General features: G+C 36.5%; 1 protein-coding gene across 2 annotated transcripts in view; it reads right to left on the bottom strand.

The window, feature by feature from the left end:
* Positions 1 to 21,327, bottom strand: part of LOC149576158 (uncharacterized) — a 151,931-nt gene that overhangs the window by 22,840 nt on the left and 107,764 nt on the right. Inside the window, exon 5 of one of the 2 annotated variants that reach the window (XM_089816499.1) lies at positions 13,277 to 13,471. The exons of the other annotated variant lie outside the window; for it this stretch is intronic. Coding sequence (XP_089672625.1) covers positions 13,277 to 13,471 — 195 coding nt within the window. The remainder of the gene's footprint in view (positions 1 to 13,276; positions 13,472 to 21,327) is intronic. 2 annotated transcript variants of the gene reach the window in all.

Below are 21,327 nucleotides of genomic sequence, written 5' to 3'. Positions count from 1 at the left end.
TTGAGAAGATTCCCTTTCATGCCACTTTCTGAACTAAGTAACAGTGATAGATGCACAATGGAGAAAATCATAGGTTTGTACAAAAGACACCCCATAGATAAAATAAAGAGTAGCGTAGACCTAATTGTGAAAACATTTCAAACTGAGATGAAACAAAGACTGAGAATTCCATCAACAATTGTGGGCAAGTATAAGGAAGATATTTGTTTCGTGCTTGACACAGATTTCACCTATACAGAGGCAATTAAGCCTAGGATGTTGTATGTAGACCCTCTTAGTTATGAGGTAAATGAAGAAGAAGTTGAAGGATATGGTAAGGGTATTCTTAAGTCAGAAAAGGATGAAGAATTTGACAGATTTGGGACATTTGAAGTGAATATGCATCTGGCTTATCAAGCTAAGCTTGAGAAGTTTGTTAAGAGGAAAATTGCCAACACATTGAAGGTCACAGAGGCAGCACAAATGACCCTGCAAGAAGATTCAATAGTAAAACAAACTATTTCTAGCATGAAGAAGATTGGACAAGAAAACATCATGTATGTGCCACCATTGGCAGCAACACCATCAGAGATAGCACCATCATTAGCAGAAGGAGTTACAATTGCCAAACTGTCAACAAAAGCATCTACACCTTATGCAACAGTTGCACAAGAGCAACCACAAGCTATTCCACCTGTTCAATTAAGAGAAGAAGAAGAGGTAAGCATAGTTGAGGTAAAAAGAAAGTCTGCGAAATTAGCAGAAGTAAAACAAGAACCAACAAAGGCTCCTAGACAAAAAAGAGTGAAAGAAATGGCAACCAGGCCTAGTAAAAGGCAGATAGTATTAATGTCCTATGAAGGGAAGAAGAAGATGAGAGGTCAAGTTGTTACCCTCGAGGTCGCAAGACAAGAAGAAGAGCAAGAAAAGGACAAGTCAGAGACAGCAAGAAAAGGCAGGAAATAGTGAAAGCCTAAAATAGAGAAGTTGAATTGTGTGATTGTTAATGATGGCAATTTTGTACAGTTGAACAGATACTATGATTTGTATAGAAACATTGACAAATTTCAGTTGGAGAACGCAATAATTAGACACATGATTCTGAATAACAAGAAGTTTGTTGATATACAAGGACCTATTCCTAAGGACTTGTATGAAAGACTTGTAAATAGAAAGAAGCGACAGAGGAATACAAAGCAATAAGGGAAAGATTGATCAAAAAGTTATGTGAAGTTGAAAATGTTGAGATGATCATGAAGAGCATTGAACCTTTGTTATGCAACAAGAGAAGAGTCATTCTTATAATGGAAGGCAATTATGAAGAGGTTAATAAAAAAACTGAGCAAGCAATAGTTAAGGTAATGACAGAGATGAACACTGAAGTGCAGAGGACTTCAGAAGACAAAATAATGTCTTCACCAGAACCTAATAAAGAAGAAGCAATCACAGTGTTAGGGAGAGCAATTCCTACTCACATCATAGCAGCAGTGTTAGCATCAGCAGCAGTACCAGTAACAACATCAGTCACTAAGGATACAGAGATGGAGGAAGCAAAAGACAGTAAAGCAGCAGAAGCACCAAAATCAAAAGCTCCTCAGATCACAATTGGTACAGGCACAATGAATGTAGATAGCACGAGCATAACTGTTGACACAGCAGAAGATCCTTTTAAGGACTATGGCCCTATAGTTGACAGTTTGGTAGGGTATACAAGCTCTGCGAATGGAGAAGCAGAGAAAGAAGAAAAAGGAGAAGAGGAAAGGAAGGACGAGGAAAGAGAGAAAGAAAAGGGAGATAAAGCTGAGAGGAAAGATGAGGAAGTAGGAGATGAGGATAAGGAGGAAGATCAGACAGCAACAGAGGAAGAAAGCAATGTACAAGGAAATGGTCAGAGTTTACATTTGTAGCTAGTCACTCCTATCAGAAGTTCAAGCGAAGAAATATCAAGTTCCTCAAAGTCACCTTTAGAGACTTTGATGGTGAACATAATGGGCTCTACACCAATGGAATCAACAGAAGATCCTGAGCTGGAAATGCTTAAACAATTATTTGTTTTAACCACTAGCAGAACAATTGAGAAAGGAAAAGGCATAAAAGGGACTCGAGAAATCCTTGAGAAGATGACAGCAAAGATGGAAAGTTTAAATAAGTATCCAGATTCATGAAGAAAATCCCCAGAAGAAGGCTACAAGAGTGTTGGAAGAATTTGACAGTCACTTTCAGACATTGATAGAGGTAGCAAGAACAAAAGCACATGCGGAGCATGATGCAAATATTTTTGCAAAGGTGTGTAAGGATGTCAAGGATGATTTGGTAAATCTTGACATGTGCATCAAAGAATTGCAAGGTTGCATACATGAAGGCAAGGAACTATATGAGATATGTGTGTTGGCACATAAACATATGAGTACCTTCACATCTCAGATCAAGGCTAAAAAGGATGAGTTAAAGAATGTAATCAGTGAGATCAGGAATGCAGATGCTCAAGTGATTCACTTGGAGCAAAAGATAAACAAAATTTATGATGAGAGAAGGATACTGGAAAACAGAAGAGAGAAATTACTACAGAGGTTCTCTTTGTTAAGAGAACACTTAAAATTGAAGATAGATACTGTTCAAAGGTAGCTTGAAGATTGTCTAAAAGCTAAGACATCTTATGAGCAGTTTAGTTACCTAGATTTTCAATTTAATGAGATAACATCTTATGGATTATGTGCGCTTTTGACAGTCTCAGATTCAGTAAAGGCAACATGGAATGAGGGTTTAACTAGCTTGAAGAGCAACTTTGCTGACTACATTGCTTTGTTGTACAATCCATCAGCATGAAGACAAGGAAGGTAGCAGTACAATTTTGTTTGTAGATAGTTTTTGACTCACCTTTGTCACTGATGTCAAAGGGGGAGAGTTAGTGTAAGGAAAATTGTATGCATATGTAAAGGGAGATATAAGTAAGAGTATAGTCAAAGGGGGAGTAATGTTGTAATTAAGAGATATAAGGATGTAAGATGGTATAAATAAATAAAATGATCCACATTTTGCAATTTTGTAATGGCCATGTGAAGACTCACAAGTTTTTGAGATTTTGCATTTTTGGGACTTAGCTAATTTTTCCATATGTTGCCATCAATACCAAAGGGGGAGATAGTTTGCAATTTGGCTAGGTAGATCCTATGGGGTTGTCATTTATGGCAACATATACTTAATATGAAGTGAGAAAAGTATGAAGATGAAATTTTGGCAAGTAGACTTAGAAAATTGTCTAAGTATCATGAAGGTTATTTTTGTGGTTTCACAACGCATGCCCCATTTTTGCTAAAAATGAGGACCCCCTAGTAAATGTTTTGTCTCTCAGACCCCTAGTCCAAGGCCTGGTGAAGAAGAAGCTCTCGGATCAAAGCAAGGAATACAGGATACTGAATGACGGTTTCATATTTGCAATCATCCGATTTATAGAGGGTGATTATGCTAAAAGAATGTCAATAGAGGTAGCAACAAAGATCACAGAAATTGGCGCCTACTACATTCAATTCAAAACATTCACATACCTGAGGGTAGCAGGCACAATGGTGAACCCAAAGAAGCTCCTGAGGTATCCTTCTAACAAGCTCATTTTGTTGGAGATTGCCAGGCAAATCACATTTGCATATGACAGAGTGAGGAAATAGCACTAGAAGACATGGGTGTGGCCAATCACCATAGGTGCCTTTGAGGTCAAATAGAAGCAAGATATAATGACCTTTGATTCATAATGGGATCAGTATCTCTTGGAAGAGTACAACTCCCCTCGCCCATACTTTGATAATATTGGAAAGGTGCAGTATTTGGCAGGAAAGCAATTTGTACACCAGGATGCACTAGAGGATCACTGGATGAATGCCATAAACGACTACAATGTCCAAATTAGAGACTATTGTAGGATGACTTTATATTTGGTGGAAAAGGCGCTTAAGATGAAGATTCCCTTCAAGACTGTCGAAAAGGACACGAAGGATGTCTTGGATCCACTGTATAACAACAACAAGATATATGACAGACCTATAATGAATGCAGAAATTGACAAAGATGAGAGTGCAAATATCAACAACAGAGCCTGACATATTGTCCAATTGACAAGGGAATGGATCAAGAAACCATTCAAACTTGATCCAGTTCCACAAGTTGTTCCTCTACAAGCCACAACACGCCCAACTAAGGGTAAAGGTGCAAAAGTCACAGTACCAACCTTCCCTGCTCAATCCCCACTAAGGCAGGAAACAGAGCATCAACATGAGAGGGATGAATAAGAGGAAAAGAGTGGCAAAGGGTAGCAAACCAAAAGATCAGGCCTAGCCATCTCAACAACCACAGCAAGGTCCTGAACAAGAAGAATCTCAAGATGAACAGGTAGCCCAAGTCCAGGAGATTGAGCAAGTACTGTTGGATACAATTATTCAAATTGATCAATCATCAGATAGTGTCTACCGAACTCAGAAGGTCAACAAGGCAAATGACAATGTCTACCGAGCTCAGACGGTCAGCAAGGCAAAGGACAGTGTCTACCGAGCTCAGAAGGTCAACAAGGCAAAGGACAGTGTGTACCGAGCTCAGATGGTCAGCGAGGCAAAAGGACAGAATCTATCGAGCTCACACTGTCATCAAAGGAAATGTGGCAGAAGTAGTTCTTACTGAGTAAACTCAGCAGCCAAAGGATTTTATGGATATTGCAATGTTAACCGAGTCAAGAAGGTTAACTTAGGAAATTTCTGGAAGCAGTATTTACCAAGCAGGGTCGGCCAATAAAGGATTTCATTGTTTTATGAAATAACGTTTATTTGTTTAGAGTAATATCTGTAGCCGACTGATGTATGGTTTATTGGTAAATGTAACATGTAAATGAGCTGACTTGACAACCTCAATGGCATAAGTAAGAGGTCAAGTTGCGAATTCTAAGTGTGCGAAAGAGTGTGGAATTAATGTGATATGAAGACTGATTATTGTGGAAGCGAATTTGAAGGATGATCAGAGGTCATTGAGGAGCAACCGAGCCATATTTGATCGAGGAGGATCTAATAATGTTGAACAGAGACCTGTAGCTAGCAAATTCAGTTGCATCTTGTTCAAGTCAATTCATTGTTGCTTTCTAACCATTGTAGCAATGATTTCAAATCTCTTAACAGAGTTGGTTTAACAGCCATTTTGTAAATCCTCTAACAAGGTGACAGTTCAATTGAATTGTTCTAAAGACCTCTAGCAAGGCCACTCCTAACAGGGTGATTAAATCCTTTAACAGGGTCACACCTAACAGTATGTATTGTAACTTTTAATAGGGTTGGCTCCTAACAGGGCTCACTTTAGAAGAGTGAAAAATTGGTGATTAGTTACTTGGTGGTTTTTCCCATATTGGGTTTCCACGTTAAATCTGGTGTCTCTTGTGTTCATTTTATTTAACTTTTGCATGCATATTAATAACTATGAATACTAGATGATCAGTAACTAGCTAATCTACCTAGTTACAGTATTCCTGCATTGTTTACCGAGTATCAGCAGTAAATAAGTATTAAAGACATCTAAGGGATCTGTGAATTGTTTTTAAGTAACTGATTCACCCCCCCTCTCAATTACTCCATCTATAATTCCAACAAGTACCTCCTCCAAGACAGGAACAAGAGCTGGAAGAAGAACAGAGGGTGCCACCAGAAGGGCAAGAAGAGGAAGAAGCCTCCCCCTCAACTCCTAAGAAGGCCAGGGTTCAGTTCACTATGAGGGAGCCATGGAGAAGAAGAAAATTGAAGAAAAAGAATACTCCTCCCCTACAAGTACCTGAAACCATTCCTGAGGCTGAAGAAGAAGAAGAGGAGGAGCAACTTGATATTGTTCCCTTGATTCAAAGGACTCAATCAGCCAAGGCCTTGGAAGAGGAAAAAAGGAGTTCTACTCTAACACTACCATCTAGTCCAACAAAACTTGTTCAGATTACAACTTCCGAGGATGAGCTGCAACAGTGTATCACAGACATGGAGGATCAAGGGACTGATGTTTTTAGCCTCTTAGACTTTGATTTCATGCCTGTTGGCACTGAGATGTTGGGGGGAAAAAATAAGGGATACTCCAAGGAGTCAACCCCTAGGCGAGGACTGGAATCAAATACTGCCTCTGCCTCAAGGACCTTTCGGCCTACCCTCACCACCATCTCAAGATTTGTCATTAATGGACAAAGGATCAGTGACACCACTCCCTTCGACCATTGAAGGAGAACAAGCACCAAAGGAGGATGAAGAGCCCCAAAAAATGCCAACCAATGAAGTATCAGAGGAGGGGCAAATACATGAGGAACCTCAACAAACTCCTCACGATACTAAGGCTAGGACCTTAGCTCAACCAAACACACAGACTCAAACTGGTAATCTTTCTCAATGGGAAGAAACTCCAGAGAGGACTGATAAGGGAAAGGGACCTGCAGTGCAAACTCCCTCTTCAGTCAAATATATGTCTCCAATGGGCACTACACCTGCTTGACTGAAGAGGGAGGTTATGGTTCGACAAAAGAGGCAGTTAAATGTAACTGCTAAGGAGGGAATGGAGGAGCTAGTAAGAGCTATCAAGAAGCCTGAGCCAGCTATGGGTGATGCACGACCATTGGCCTTCATAATGAAGAACCAAGACCAGGACTTGCTTGCACATATTGCCATCCCTCCTCCACATGCTGCTATAGAAGATTTGACTCCTAGTGATTACCAAATCAAGGAGGTCTTGTTAGGGAAGCCCGCAGTAGATACTGCCGTAGTTTTGATCACTACGGGCGTAAAAGAAGTGTTCAAGCATTTGGACAAGAATGAGTCAGAATTGGTGATGCTTAGGAAACAAAATGAGATTATGAGAGGTTATCTGCACGGAATAGTAGGCCCGATAGACCCGGATCATTTGGAGATCACTCTTGCTGCGGCATTAGAGAGGAAAGAAAAGGGGACAACTTAGATGGATCCATTTTTGGGAGTATGTCAGTAATGGTGTGACAATTTTGAGCAGAAGGGCATACAAATAATACAGGGTAATTTGAACCTGTTGCATTACGTTCAATCAAGTGTGGATAAATTGGTGTCCATAGTGAACCAGGGTTTTGTGTTAATGGATGAGGTACATACCTGGGCTAAAGACCTACAGATTTTGACAGCAATAAAGGGTCAAAGGTATCGTACACTCATGGAAGTGTATACAGCGGAAGAGCTTGATAAGCTTGAAGATTGGATTGAGAAGATAGCTGTTGGCAAGAAGGTCATGGAAGGACTTCATGAAGACATTTAGAAGTTGAAGGACCAGACTCAAGAACAAATTTTGAAAGCAGAGAAGTATTACGATGTTGTTGCCCTTGAAATTTTTGAAGATGAGTCGAAAATAACACTCAAGTTAGTGCAATCAGTTATTGAACAATTCTGAAGAACTTTCGAGGATGCTTTGTCTGATGAAGATATTAGACAAGCATTTAAGATTGAAGAGGTATTGTTGGAACTGGACACTAAATTGGAGGATTTTGCGAAGACCCATATGGAGGTCAATAACTACCGATAAACAGTTAAAAATAAGTATAAAAGCATTGGATTTGCTGGAAGCTTCTCAAGCAACGTAGATTATAGAGAAATTCAAGAGAAAACATCCAGACATCGCTCTGGTATAAAGGGGTACAAAACCCAGAAGCTAGAAATTCAATTTTGACATGGGAAAATTTTGGATTTTTTGAACCTGTCATCAAGGTGCACAGGTGCACAGGTGTGCTATTCATAGAGGTGCGCTGACAATTTTGAAGAAGTAACAATGCACCAACAATTAATTGCCAGTTGCTAATTTAGAGTTTTCCATGCACTAAAAATGCATTCTGACGGCAATTCAACTCCTAGAAACACCTAGAGAAGGTCAAGCTTCCATTTTTAAAGCTTCCAGTGACTCTTAGATCCTCTTGCAACTTCTTTCTTCTTATCTACTTCTTTCTTTGATTTAAGACATGCAAAGGCTCATGCACCCATTAATTGATAAAAACAAGGGTGGAGTCCTACTTAGCACCTTTTAGAGAGTTAGTTTGTATAAAATTAGATTTGTTTTATTAGTTTTAAGCATATATTTGCATAAGAGATCTCTCACTCTCAACATAAATTGAGGAGATGATTTCTTATAAATTCAGGAATGTAATATGTATTCTAGGCCGTTATTTTGATGCAATAAAATATGCTATTGGTGCTTTCATTTTGAGGGTAGTTATTCTTGCCAGAGTGTGTTTGTTATTTTTTGTGAATTCTTGTTCATGATAATAATGGAGCCAATGCTTTTGTTGTGTTGATTTGATTGTGAGATCTTTTAGTTCTGGTGTTTTCCACGTGTTGATGAATTTTGTTAATGTACCGAGTTGGAGAAGAGATCACCCTACTGTTCCTACATAGCTTCTTGTCTCGCATGAGCGCACTTTCCGTGGCCTTGCGATTTGATGAGAAGTGAAACATCTTTTGGTTTTTACTAAGTTCCCATCGACGATTGCATCAGTGAATTTGAGGAAGCGCTGCTCCTATTTTCATTGGTTTCCTACTTGATCTTTTTGACGATTTAACTCGCAAACATGTTGTTACCGTAGTTTATGTCCGTTAGGAATTTCCCTTTCATGTTATTTTCTTTCATCTCTCGTTACCTTATCTTCGTTATTTTCTTTGCTAACTCTTGGTTAAATTAGGAATTCATATAGTTGCATTGTTAAATTGCACTTCATCATAAAATAGAAAATACCAAAAATATATCTCTTTTGTGGTTACTTTTCATTACAACAAATCAAACGTCTCATCTGAATTGGTTTGAACCAGCAAAAGCCTCCCTGTGAACAAATACATTTATCTTCAACTAAGCGGATTCCAGTAGGTCACAAGATCGCTCGAAACCTTGGAGTTCATCCCAGATTAGTTTTTCAAGAGAGGAGTTGGAAAGGATTCCTGTCGTTAAGCATTGTGCAAAATGACAATTCAACAGTTATCTATCAGCACATGCACAATTTTGATTAGCAAGCTTCAGAAAGATATTATTGGCATGTGTGCCCTTAAGGACAGATAGAATAGAGCATGAGGATTCCACATCTAAGAACGTGAGTCTATACGATCAATATGAAAAATAGTTAATGCAGTTTTACCAGTTGCAATAAGGAATAGACAAAATAGGACAAAAGTAAGGAATTGTATATTTTTATGTTAAGGAATCGTTTTGTTTGGCAAAATAATTACTTGACTAACTACATCCTAGATGTTAACCCTAAGTGGGAAAGGTATAGTTTTGCATTTTGGGAAACGTGTAAAGGAAAGAAGGTCGACTAGATAAGCAAAATAGTATAAAGAAGAAAGTTTTGATCATTGTATCGTGTGGCATTGTAATGTAATGTTATAATGTTTATGAGCACACTTGTATGATGCGAGATTTGATATATGAGCAAGACAATATAGATAGATGATTAGTTTTTGTGAAGAGAGCATCAAAGGAAAATATCAACAATAAAGCGGTTTTTGTGTTTTTCTCTTTTGTATATAAAATATAATTGTATATTGCATGTTTGGGCGGTGGGCTCATCTTGCATACATTTTGTAAATTGTATAACAACTCCTAATAGGGTTGAGACCTCTAACAAGGACCGAGACACCCTACAAATGTAATAGACTCCTAATAGGGTGAATATCTTTCACAAGATACTTTTGATTAGTGGATCATTTTGTGCCCACCGGGGTTTTCCCTTGGCCAGGGTTTTCCTAGTAAACAAAATATGGTGTTATGTGTTGCATTGCTTTATAGTTGTGTTTACTGTTCAGCTTAACCAGTCTATTTATTTATGCAAGTTATAAGAGTGTTAATCATATCCATAGTTGGGCAAAAGTTTGTCAAATACAGATTCACCCCCCCTCTTAGTATGTCCTATTTCTAACACCTTACATTTTCAGGTGTGTGTTGTTGAAAGTAAACAAGTTATTGATTTTGAGGTGAGTGATGTAGAGACAATATCATGTTATACTACAGTTTTTGAGATTCGCTTTATGAATAGTCCTATGTTTGAGATGGATTCAGCATTGTCTTATGCCAATCCGTTTTTTGAGGTTGATGTTGATCACTCACCTACAAGGAGTTGGGCTCAGTTTACACCATCTGCAAACACAATTCAATATCTTATAGCAGCAGTTGGGGATGTTCCTCTATCCACAGATTATGCTGAGGATGTGGCTACATCCATTGCAATTACAGGTATTGTTGATATAGTTGGTAGAACAATAGAGAACCCCATGTTGCACCAAGTTCTTTGGTAGCTACATCTTTTGTAGGGGTTAATGATGGAGTTGAGTTAAACGTGTGGGATTCTTCTAGGGCATCGGGATTTTAGAAAGTGCTCATAGAGGAGTTTTGGGATATGTGCATGATGCCGAGTACATATGGTTTTTCTTTTGACTCTTATGTGCATGATCCTTTTTAGGTGCACAGTTTAGTTGGACGTGTCATATCGTGTGTTTGGCAGCTTACTTTGTGCAGTTTGGGGAAGCGAGCTTGTCAACTTACCGAGTTGCTTCCCTATGAGAGGTTCACTCCTATGACATCTATAGACAAGTTTGATTCAATTTGGTATGTTCAGCCAGTTGTATCGGTGATAATGTTACAGGAGCTGGTTATTGATGATCGGGATGTCACGTGTTTCTTCAAATGGGATCTTGGTGGAGGTTTCAGTGCGTTATCAGATTACTTGAGGACAAGCAGTCTCGAGGAGGGAGGACTGTAATGTCCTCATTTTTGGCAAGTCCCTATAGTTGTTTGAGTCAGTTCATCATGGTGACCCTTGTGAGCTAACAGTGCGATTTGAGGGTCTCAGTGGTGGATTTACTATTTTTAGTAAGTCCAATTTAGGTTGTTGCCATATCTGGCAGTGCAGATGGTGGCGTTGGTAGTTGGTCCTGGCCTGCAATGGATAGAGCTATTTATTGCACGAGTTCATATTTATTAAATTAATTATTAAGTTTACATTACTATATGGCACTTATTATATTTAAATATTATAAAATGATGTTGTGTTAAGGAAGCTTCGTAAGTGGAGTTGTGTTAGGAAAACTTGTGCCAATTGGAGATTATAAATATGAGCCCCATTTGATGAGAAAATGACCCGATTGTCTATTTTGCTTTTGTTGCTTGTGAAGAATTTTCTAAAGTTAATTTTTGTGCCCTCACTGAAGTAAAAGGGTTTGAAGCTGATGAGTGTATTGAATCACTTCTGAGGCGTAGTGATTTTATTATTTGGTTGAATCTCCATTTTTGTACTGTTGTGGCTTTGGAGAATACAATTGTGTTGAGAGACTGAATCCATTTGAATACATGTATTTGGTTAGTCAATTCAATTCAGTTATTATTTCCTTTTTAGAATGATCAGTATTTAGATTTGTGTGTTATGCTAACGTCATATGAAGGTAGATTATTTTAATATTGCATAACTTTTTATAGTAAAGTAGTTAGTTGTTAGAAGTTATCATGTTCATGTGAATAAGAGGCAGTTAGTTGGATTATATTGGTTATTTGAAAAGTTTAATTTCACATGATTTGTCTGGTACTTGTATTTTTCAGTAGTTAGGTTCAGCATGTTACACATAGGATTTCATCTTGTCAACACGATTGATTATGGGTTTACTATTCTGATTGGAGAATAGAATCATGATTTACATGTTAATTAGCTTGTGAGCTTGGTGGACTTGATGGAGATATCTGTCATTTTGGATCCAGACTTATCATCATATCTCTAGTCCAGAAGGTCATTCTCTAAGCCTGGATATTTATGGGGTGTGACCAAGATTGTTGTGGGTTGTAAACATCAAGATTCCAATGGCAATGATAAACCAAATCTCATTTTTGCACCTCTCTATAGGAGTAAGCCACTTCTGAAGGGAAGTTGTTCAAGAGACTGAAAGGTCAATGGATGGGAGGTAAAACCTTTGATGATGCTCTCTCTCCCTGGATGACATCAGGATCAATATCAGAAAAATAACAAGACCACATACTACCATCTTATAGGTTTTTTGTGTACATGTGTTTGGTTAATTAATTCAGTTTTTATTTCCTTGTTAGAATGATCAGTATTTAGATTTGTGTGTTATGCTAATGTCATGTGAAGAAAGATTATTTTAATATTCCATAACTTTTTATAGTGAAGTAGTTAGTTTTTAGAAGTTATCATGTTCATGTGAATAAGAGGCAGTTAGTTGGGTTATAATGGTTAATTAAAAAGTTTAATTTCACACGATTTGTCTGGTACTTGTATTTTTTCGGTAGTTAGGTTAAGCATGTTACACATACGATTTCATCTTGTCAACACGATTGATTATGGGTTTACCACTCTGATTGGAGAAGAGAATAATGATTTATATGTTGATTAGGTCATTGTCCTTAAGATTGTGATTCTGGATAGCTTGTGAGCTTGCTGGTACTTGATGAAGATATCTGTCATTTTGGATCCAAACTTATCATTATATCTCTTAATGGCAACTAGGAATTCAAACTAGCTACTTGAATTCTCAGTTAATATGTATAATTACCTACTATTTATCTTCTAATTGGAGGTGCTGGAGGTCTGCCATCCCTTGATCACAATGTTTTATTGCTATAATGTTCTAGGTTCAAGATGGGGACATCACATAAAGATCCTCCTAGCTTTTCTTTAGCTACTTAGGTTAATTTATCTATGTTGGACCTCATCTAATTAGATTTTGTGGGTGTCACACTCTACCACCTTCCTTTTTTTTCTGTATATACTATGATCCTTTATTTAATAAAGCTATATGGGAAACATTCACTCACAAAAATATATGCTGTAACAATAGAGAAAAGGTTGAGATCACTACTCAATGTTCTTGATATCCAAGTTACAACCATTTATTTCACCACTCATCTCCCATGCACAGGATCACATCCGATAAAGTGAGAGCAGCTTATTAAGAAATTTTTGATCAATAATCATTCAGTATTGGATATATGAATACTCCCTATTTTTCCATCAATGACTATTTCTACAAAAATGGTTGTTGAATATCCAGTTAGAAACTTGCACTTGGTTGTTTGTGCATTAGTCTTCTTGAACACCCGGCCTAAGGTTGGCTTCACTTTTGACAAACACAATATAATCACATAGTTAAAGAAAAACTATACAAATGCTTTTTACCTCAGTATAGTAATTTCTTGTAGTTCTGATACCAAATATTCATACTTTCAGGGAAAACAAAAATATATAACAAAATGTAATTGGTTTAATACGAAGCTGGAGCATATGGGCTCTAACCTGGATACTATAAGATGGGTTGATTGCTCTCATGGAAAATTCTCCTTTACGAGGGCGAATAGAGACATCTGTTAATAATGTCCCTATATCAATCGTTCGCATATCACATTGATGAGTTGGTGACCTGTAGCCCAAAGAAAAAATATATGGCGTCTTGACACTTCCAAGTTTAAACCAGGCAACTGAGCAAACCAACTGCTTTTTCCAAAAAAATCAGTGTTATTGACAGAAAAATAGCATTTAAAATTCATAGATTTCTTGAAGCTAATGCAAGTAAAATACTATTCCACATATGAAAACACCAAGAAGTGAAGTAAAATTTAATGTAGTACCTTCAAAGGAAACAATGAAACAAAATGACACTATTTTACATTCATAGCATGTAAATGCAAAAAAAAATTCCTACTATTAAAATCAAAAATATTATCTTACTACATGGGAATTCCCAGAAAAAACTTAAAATTATCTTCAGCAATAGCAAGGATGAGTCAGACCCAAGGTATCTACACTAAACATTGTTGAAAATTTGGCTAGGTCAGACATTATGATGTCATTTATGGCTAGAGTCATGTGATGTGAGCAAAGCATGAAGAAGAAGTTGTGGCAATTAGACGTAGAAAATTGTCTAAGTGTTATGTGGTTTATCTAGCAAAACAGTTAAGAGTTTTGATTGGTGAGCTTCATAGACATTTTATAGACACGTGCGGAGTTAGGTACGGCTAACAGAGACTATGATGATGACGTGTACAAGTTTGCAGGATAGTACGGTCAATACTGACAGGGTTATAATGATTTTACTAGTTGTAGTATTGTACAGGCAAAATAGAGCAACATAAGGAAATGAGTATTTTGGGTTAATAAATTATTTTGTTTACCAAAATAATTACTTATCTAATTAGGGACAACATCCTAGATGTTAACCCTAAGCTAGCTAGAGTTGGTTTTATACTTTGATAAGTGTAATAAAGGTATGAAGGCTGATTGAGCAGATATTTGTGAAATAGTGAGGTATAAAGGAAAGATTGCAAATGCGAAGTTAAGAGTAATGTTTTTGTGATCGAATGAAATTGTATATGATGCAAATTCTGATGTATGATCAAAAGAATGTGATTTGTGATTTTGTGATGAGAAGCAAAGGCAATATCCGAATTGAAGATATCAACAATAGTACAATGGTTTTTGTATCTATCTTTTGTATTGAAAAACTTTATTGTACATTGCATGTTTGGGCAGTGGACTCATCTTGCATACATTGTATATTTGTAATAACAACTTCTAATAGGGTTGAGGCTTCTAGAAAGGCTTAAGTCGTCTAACAAGGACCGAGACACTATACGGATGTAACAGACTCCTAACAAGGTCAATATCTTTAACTAGATACTTTTGATTAGTGGATTCTTTTGTGGGTACCATTCCCCCCAGGGTTTTCCCTTGGCCAGGGTTTCCCTAGTTAACAAAATATGGTGTTATGAGTTACTTTATTGCATAGTTGTGTTTACTGTTCAACATTCTTAGTTTACTTTCTTATGCAAGTTATAAAGTTGTTAAAGATATCCAGTTTTGGGCAAAAGTTTGTGAAATACTGATTCACCCCCCCACCCTCTCAGTATTTCTTATTTCTAACAATTGGTATCGTAGCATAATTACTCAAAGAAGGCTTACCAGCTTGAGTAAGATTCCTATGGGTATGTAATAGTTACAGAAGAACCTAGAAGAAGCTCTTGAGCAGATTGATATTCTTACTAAAGAAAGAGATACTCTGAAGGACAAATATGAAGATGCTAAAGACTACATTAGGAAGTTGAAAAATACAATAGATTATCTTAAGTCCAAGAAAGAGCCTAAAGATCAAATCAAGGACAGTGATGAAGTTTCAAGACTAAAGAAAGAAAATGAAATAAGGAACATGAACATGAATGTCAGAAGGAACATGAACATTAATGTTAGAAGGAATGATAACAATAGTAACATCCAAAATGACAATGTAAGAGAACATGTAGAAGAATATAATGAAGTATTTATCAAAGCCAAAGATCGAGCAAGTTTACATGTGGTGTTGGAAGAATAGTCAAATGAAGTACCTTAAAGAAGATTGAATTCAGTTGTAGTGTTTGATTCATCCTACTTAAGTTGAGTACTTTTTACAAAGGAATTAGCATTAGAGAAATAGCAAAAGTATAAAAGGAAGAATCCAGGCATGCGCAGTTAATATGAAGTAGGACATGGTGTGTAGAAGCTATGGTTAAGTTCGCATAAGATTTGAAGTTCGTATGTGAATGCACGAAGTAAAACAAGGTTATTGGTAAAGAAAGAACAACTTTTTTGTTGATTGCGTACTTGCAGAATTAATGAAGTTAGGTAAAAGAAAAAGATTTAAGGATCTGAATCAAGATTTTTAGTACCATTTGAACGTGCAAAGAGTTAAGGAGCAAATTAAGAGTAAATCAAAGGCTATCAAGACAACATTGAAGTGAATTCATTAGTAAACCCTATTTTTGTGAAGCTGAGGTATTTTACGGATTTTGAAGGATGAAATTGTGAATTTGAGTTCAGTATTTACTGTAGAGATGGATAAGTCATTAGTTCACAATGTTGAGGATGAACATAAACCCTATTAAACCCTTGGAAGATGATCCGTCAATAGCATTTTCAATATTTCTAGATGGAGTTCTGTATTTGGAGGACATTGGAAGCTACATTAAGGGTAAGTCTAAATCTGTGGAAGAAGGAAATATAACTAAGGAATTTGACCTCGTATACAATCAAGACATGAGTTTCAAAAGTGGTTATGAACACCTAGAGAAGAACGAACTAATTAGATACCTGTTCTCACATGAGTTTGACAACGAATTATGGACAAAGATCATATTGAGTAGAATTCATGATGGACAATTCTGGTTAGGTGAAAATGTGATAGACATTTCAGTAAATCTCATTCATGAAATTACTGGTCTAAGTAATGAAGGGTCAATACCTGTTAATGAGAAAAAAGTAAAGAAAATTGTGTTAGAAAATGCCAAGTCTAAGTATAATGGCAGAAGAATTGTGATAAATAAGATCAAACAACATGATGTAAGATTAATATGCGTCTAAGATCTGCTCAAGTTCAAGAGAAGATGATATGGCAGCAGGTTTCATTCATGTAGCCTATAAGATATGTGTTCAGAAGGTGAAGGTAAATTAGTGTGAGATACTTAGAGCGGAGCTAGTTGAGAACCTGGAAAGGATAAAGAAAGTGAAAAATAGTCAATTCATATTCAAATGATTGATAATATACATGTTTTTCCATCTAATAAAGAGGTTTTTGTTCATGTCTGTATCTGAGTTACTGAGCAGTGATAAAAGTACTATGGAAAAGGTAACCAATTTATACATGAGACATCTTATTGACAAAATTGAGAGCAACATAGATTTGATTGTGAAAACATTCCAAACTGAAATGAAACAGAGATACAAAATCCCATCATCTGTAGTCAGTAAATTCAAGAATGAAATATGTTTCATGGTTGATACTGACTTTGCTTACATAGAAGCAGTACAACCCAGAATGACATATGTTGAGCCTCTTGGTTATGAAGTTTTCGAAGAATTTGAAGGATATGTAGAAGTTATCCTCAAGTCAGATAGAGATGAAGAGTTTAATAGATTTGTCACCTATGATGAGATAATGCAAATGACTTATCAAGCTCATCTTGAGAAGTCAACTAAGAAAAAGGTCGAGGCAACTACGAATAAAATCATGGAAGAAGCCCAGATCACACCAGAGGAAGCATTAGCTGTAAGGAAAACAATGAAAGGCATAAGGAAGAGTGGACAAGAAGGTATCATGTTTGTAACTCCACTAGCAGTAGTAGGTCCCTTGCCAGCACATCCCTTGACAGAAGGCATAGCAGTTGAGCCACAAGCAACAACATCAACTATACCATATGCAACAGTCTCACAAGATCAACCACAGAGCGCACCAATAACTACCTTAGTGGAATCTAGTGAAGAAGAAGAAGTGAATATTGTAGAAGTCAAGAGGAAATCTGCTAGAATAGAAGAAATGAAACAAGGGCCAGTAGTAACCCCCACACAAAAAAGAGTTAAGCAGATGGCAGCAAGGCCAGGAAAGAGACAAAAAGTCTTGATACCTTATGAAGGGAAGAAGATGCGTGGACAAGTGGTGTCCCCTGAAAGTGCAAAGCAAATTGAAGAAGAAAAAGGCAAACCAGAGTGCGACCAAAGAAAGAAAACCTTGGAAACCAAAGGTAGAAAAGTTGAATAGAGAAATCACAAATGAAGGTAATTTTGTCCAGTTAAACAAAATCTATGATTTCTATAGCAGCTTGGATAAACTACAGCTAGAGAATGCAACGAAAGGCATATGATTCTAGCCAAGAAGAAGTTTGAGGACATAAAAAAATAGAGTCCTAAAAATATGTATGAGAGACTAGTCAACCGAAAGAAGAGTGCAAGAAGAGGATAGACAAATTAGAGACAAAATGGTTAGAAAGTTATGTGCAGTGGACAATGAGGAGCATTTGAAAAGCTTACTGCAAAGTCTTAAACCTTATCTAAGGAACAAGACAAGGGCAATTCTAATTATGGGAGGTAACTGTCAGGGGATAAATGAAGAAATACAAGAAGCTATAATGCAGATGACAAAGAACTTCAAACCTTCTAGCCCTCAAAGTACAGTAGCACCTGCAGCAGAAGCAATTCCCCAGGTAACTATAGTTGTGGATACCATACAAATAGATGGTACAAATGTCACAATTGATACTGCAGAGGATCCTTTTAAGGATTGTGGTGAAAACGTTGACAATTTGGTAGGTTATGTAAGCTCTGAAGATGAGAAAGTAGGAGAAAAGGAGAAAGAAGAAAAGGAAAAGAAAAAGGAAGAGGAAAGAATAAGGTTAGATAAAGTGAAACAAGAGGAAGAAAGAAAGAAAAGAGAAGAAACAACAAAGAAGATGGAAGAAGAGATAGAGAAGTTGGAAGAGAAGAAGAAGAAGGAAGAAGATGAGAAAAAGAAGAAGGAAGGAGAGGAGAAAAAGAAAAAGGAAGAAGAGGAGAAGAAGAGGGAAAGAAAAACAAGGAAGGGGAAGAAAAGAAAAAGGAAGAGGAAGCCAAGAAAATAAAGGCAGGTGAACCTAGTTCTTCTAGGTCAGCACTTGAATCTACATTAGCAGTTTTGTCAGGGAATAAGTCAGATGATGATGATCAAGTTGAACTAATCCCATCACTCAGCAAGTTGTTTGAGAAGAACAAAAAAGTGAAGTGTTTACATAGTTCCTTGATAGACCTAACGGAGAAATTACAGAGCATCATATCCGAGAAAGTGACTGAATATCAGCCTTAGGACAGAACAAAAGCAGTAATCAAGGCTTTTGACACTGAATTCATACATTTATCAGAAGTGGCATCTACTAAAGCACAAACCCTACATGATGCAGAAATGTTTAGAAAAATCTGTGATAACATTTAAGGAGATTTGAAAAATCTTGATGAGAAGATCAAGGAGTTGAGAAAATGTTTGACAAAAGGAAAGACTGTATATGGAAAATGTGCCCTAGCACACACATTTATCAAAGATATTTCAGATGAGCTGAATATTAAATCAAAGGAGTTAGACGCCTTGTGAATGAAGTTCAGAATCCCTCAGTACAGATTGTAGATTTGGAAGGGAGAATCAGCAAAATAAATGATGAAATCAGGGTTTTAGAGCTATAGAAGGAAATGACATTAAAGAGATTTTCACTGTTAATGGAGCATCTTACTCTGAAAATTGACCTTGTACAGAGACAATTGAAACTGAAAGAATGCCTATCAGCTAAGGCATCTTATGAGAAGTTTGCTTACATGGACTTGGAAGCAATAGAAATTGCCTCATATGCATTATGCACAGTACTTAGCATTTCAGATGTAGTGAAGGACAAATGGGATGCGGAGTTTTCCATTTTGAAGACAAATTTTGCTGATTGCATCTCACGAATATCCATTTAGCATCCATAAGGTAAATGCATCAGTACAATTTTTCCATGTATATAGTCTTTCTTTTTAACACCTTTGTCATTGATGTCAAAGGGGGATGGATAAGAAAAATTGTATGTATATATACATGCAAGGGGGAACAATGTAGAAATTGTAATAAGAACAAAGAGTTATATCAAAGGGAGAGTTATAATGTAACTAAAAGATATAAAGAAAAGACAGTATATATGGTGATCCATAGTTCTCAAGTTTTTGATATTTTCTAAAGGCCACAGTTTTGTATATTTTGAAGTTTTGGGATTCAGCCAATTTTCTCATATGTTACCATCAATGCCAAAGGGGCAGATTGTTGACAATTTGGCTAGGTCAGACATTATGATGTTGTCATTTATGGAAACATATCAGTCATGTGAAGTGAGCAGAGCATGAAGATGAAGTTCTAGCAGTTAGACTTAGAAAATTGTCTAAGTGTTATGCAGTTTATCTAGCGAAATAGTTAGAGTTTTGATTGGTGATCTTCATGGGCATATTATGGACACGTGCGGAGTTAGGTACGGCTAACAAAGACTGATGATGATGTGTGCAAGCTTGCAGGACAATACAGTCAGTACGGACAGAGTTATAATGATTTTATCAGTTGCAGTATTGTACACACACATAACAGAGCAAGATAAGGAATGAGTATTTTGGGTTAAGGAATTATTTTGTTTACCAAAAAAATTTAATTAACTAATTAGGGACGACATCCTAGATGTTAACCCTAAGCTAGCAAGAGTTGGTTTTATATTTTGATAGGTGTCATAAAGGTATGAAGGCCGAAAGAGAAGATATTTGTGAAATAGCAAGGTATAAAGGAAAGATTGCAAATGTGAAGTTAAGTTTAATGTTTTTGTGATCGAATGAAACTGTATATGATGCAAATTCTGATGTATGATCAAAAGAATGCAATTTGTGATTTTGTGATGAGCAGTAAAGGCAATATCAAATATTGAAGATATCAACATCAGTACAAAGGTTTTTGTATCTATCTTTTGTATTGAAGAGCTTTATTGTATATTGCATGTTTGGGCAGTGGGCTCATCTTGCATACATTGTATATTTGTAATAAGAACTCCTAACAAGGTTGAGCTTCTAACAAGGCCTAAGTCCTCTAACAAGGACCAAGACACTATACAAATATAAGAGACTCCTAACAGGGTCAATACCTTCTACCAGATACTTTCGATTAGTGGATCATTTTGTGGGTACCATCCCACCAAGGTTTCCCTAGTTAAGAAAATATGGTGTTATGAATTACTTTATTGCATGGTTGTGTTTACTGTTCACATTAGTTATTTTACTTTCTTATGCAAGTTATAATGTTGTTAAAGATATCTAGTTTTGGGCAAAAGTTAATGAAATACTGATTCACCCCCCCCCCTCCTCTCTTAGTATTTCCTATTTCTAACATGTCCTACATTTTTTGACCACAAAATGTTGGTAACAACACGAAACATTTTCAAGCTAATTTCATGTATCTCTAAGTTTGAATTTGATATTCAATTGTTTAATGTTGATCGATCAATCGACTTCAACTCGTCTATCAAATTTTTTTACTAAAGGCTTTCGTCAAGTGTTTTTCATTTAAATGATATTTATGTGTTATATTTTTAATATGATATATAAATATTGTTTATGTCTCATTAAAGTAACATTTTATTGAAATTAAATTGATATATGTTTGTTAAATGACTTTAAGTCATCAAAAGTGGACATTTTACATATAAAGTTCAACTTATAAGCATGGCATTATAATAAATGGACCTTTTTGGTGTCATTACATCAAAAGGTGAGTTTTTATGTCATTGCATCAAAAACATAAGATGTCACTTAAAATATGTAGTCCTCCCCAAAAGGTTTGATTTTGAACATAAGCATATTTTAAAACATGCATATCACCCCAAAAGATCTGATTTTGGAAGAACACGTGCATTTGCTCTTCGAGAACCCGATTTTGCTCATTGTGAGAGATTTACTTGGTGAATTTGCATGAGATCTTTCCCATTAGGGTCGTTTTTGCTTTGCAATGGCTTTTC

Source organism: Cupressus sempervirens, chromosome 1 (genome assembly GCF_028749045.1).
Source record: "Cupressus sempervirens isolate cs-2001-9-10 chromosome 1, ASM2874904v1, whole genome shotgun sequence".
In the NCBI taxonomy this organism is placed as follows: domain Eukaryota; kingdom Viridiplantae; phylum Streptophyta; class Pinopsida; order Cupressales; family Cupressaceae; genus Cupressus; species Cupressus sempervirens.
Note: the sequence above shows the minus strand (reverse complement) of the source record. Positions and strands in the feature narration are given on the sequence as shown.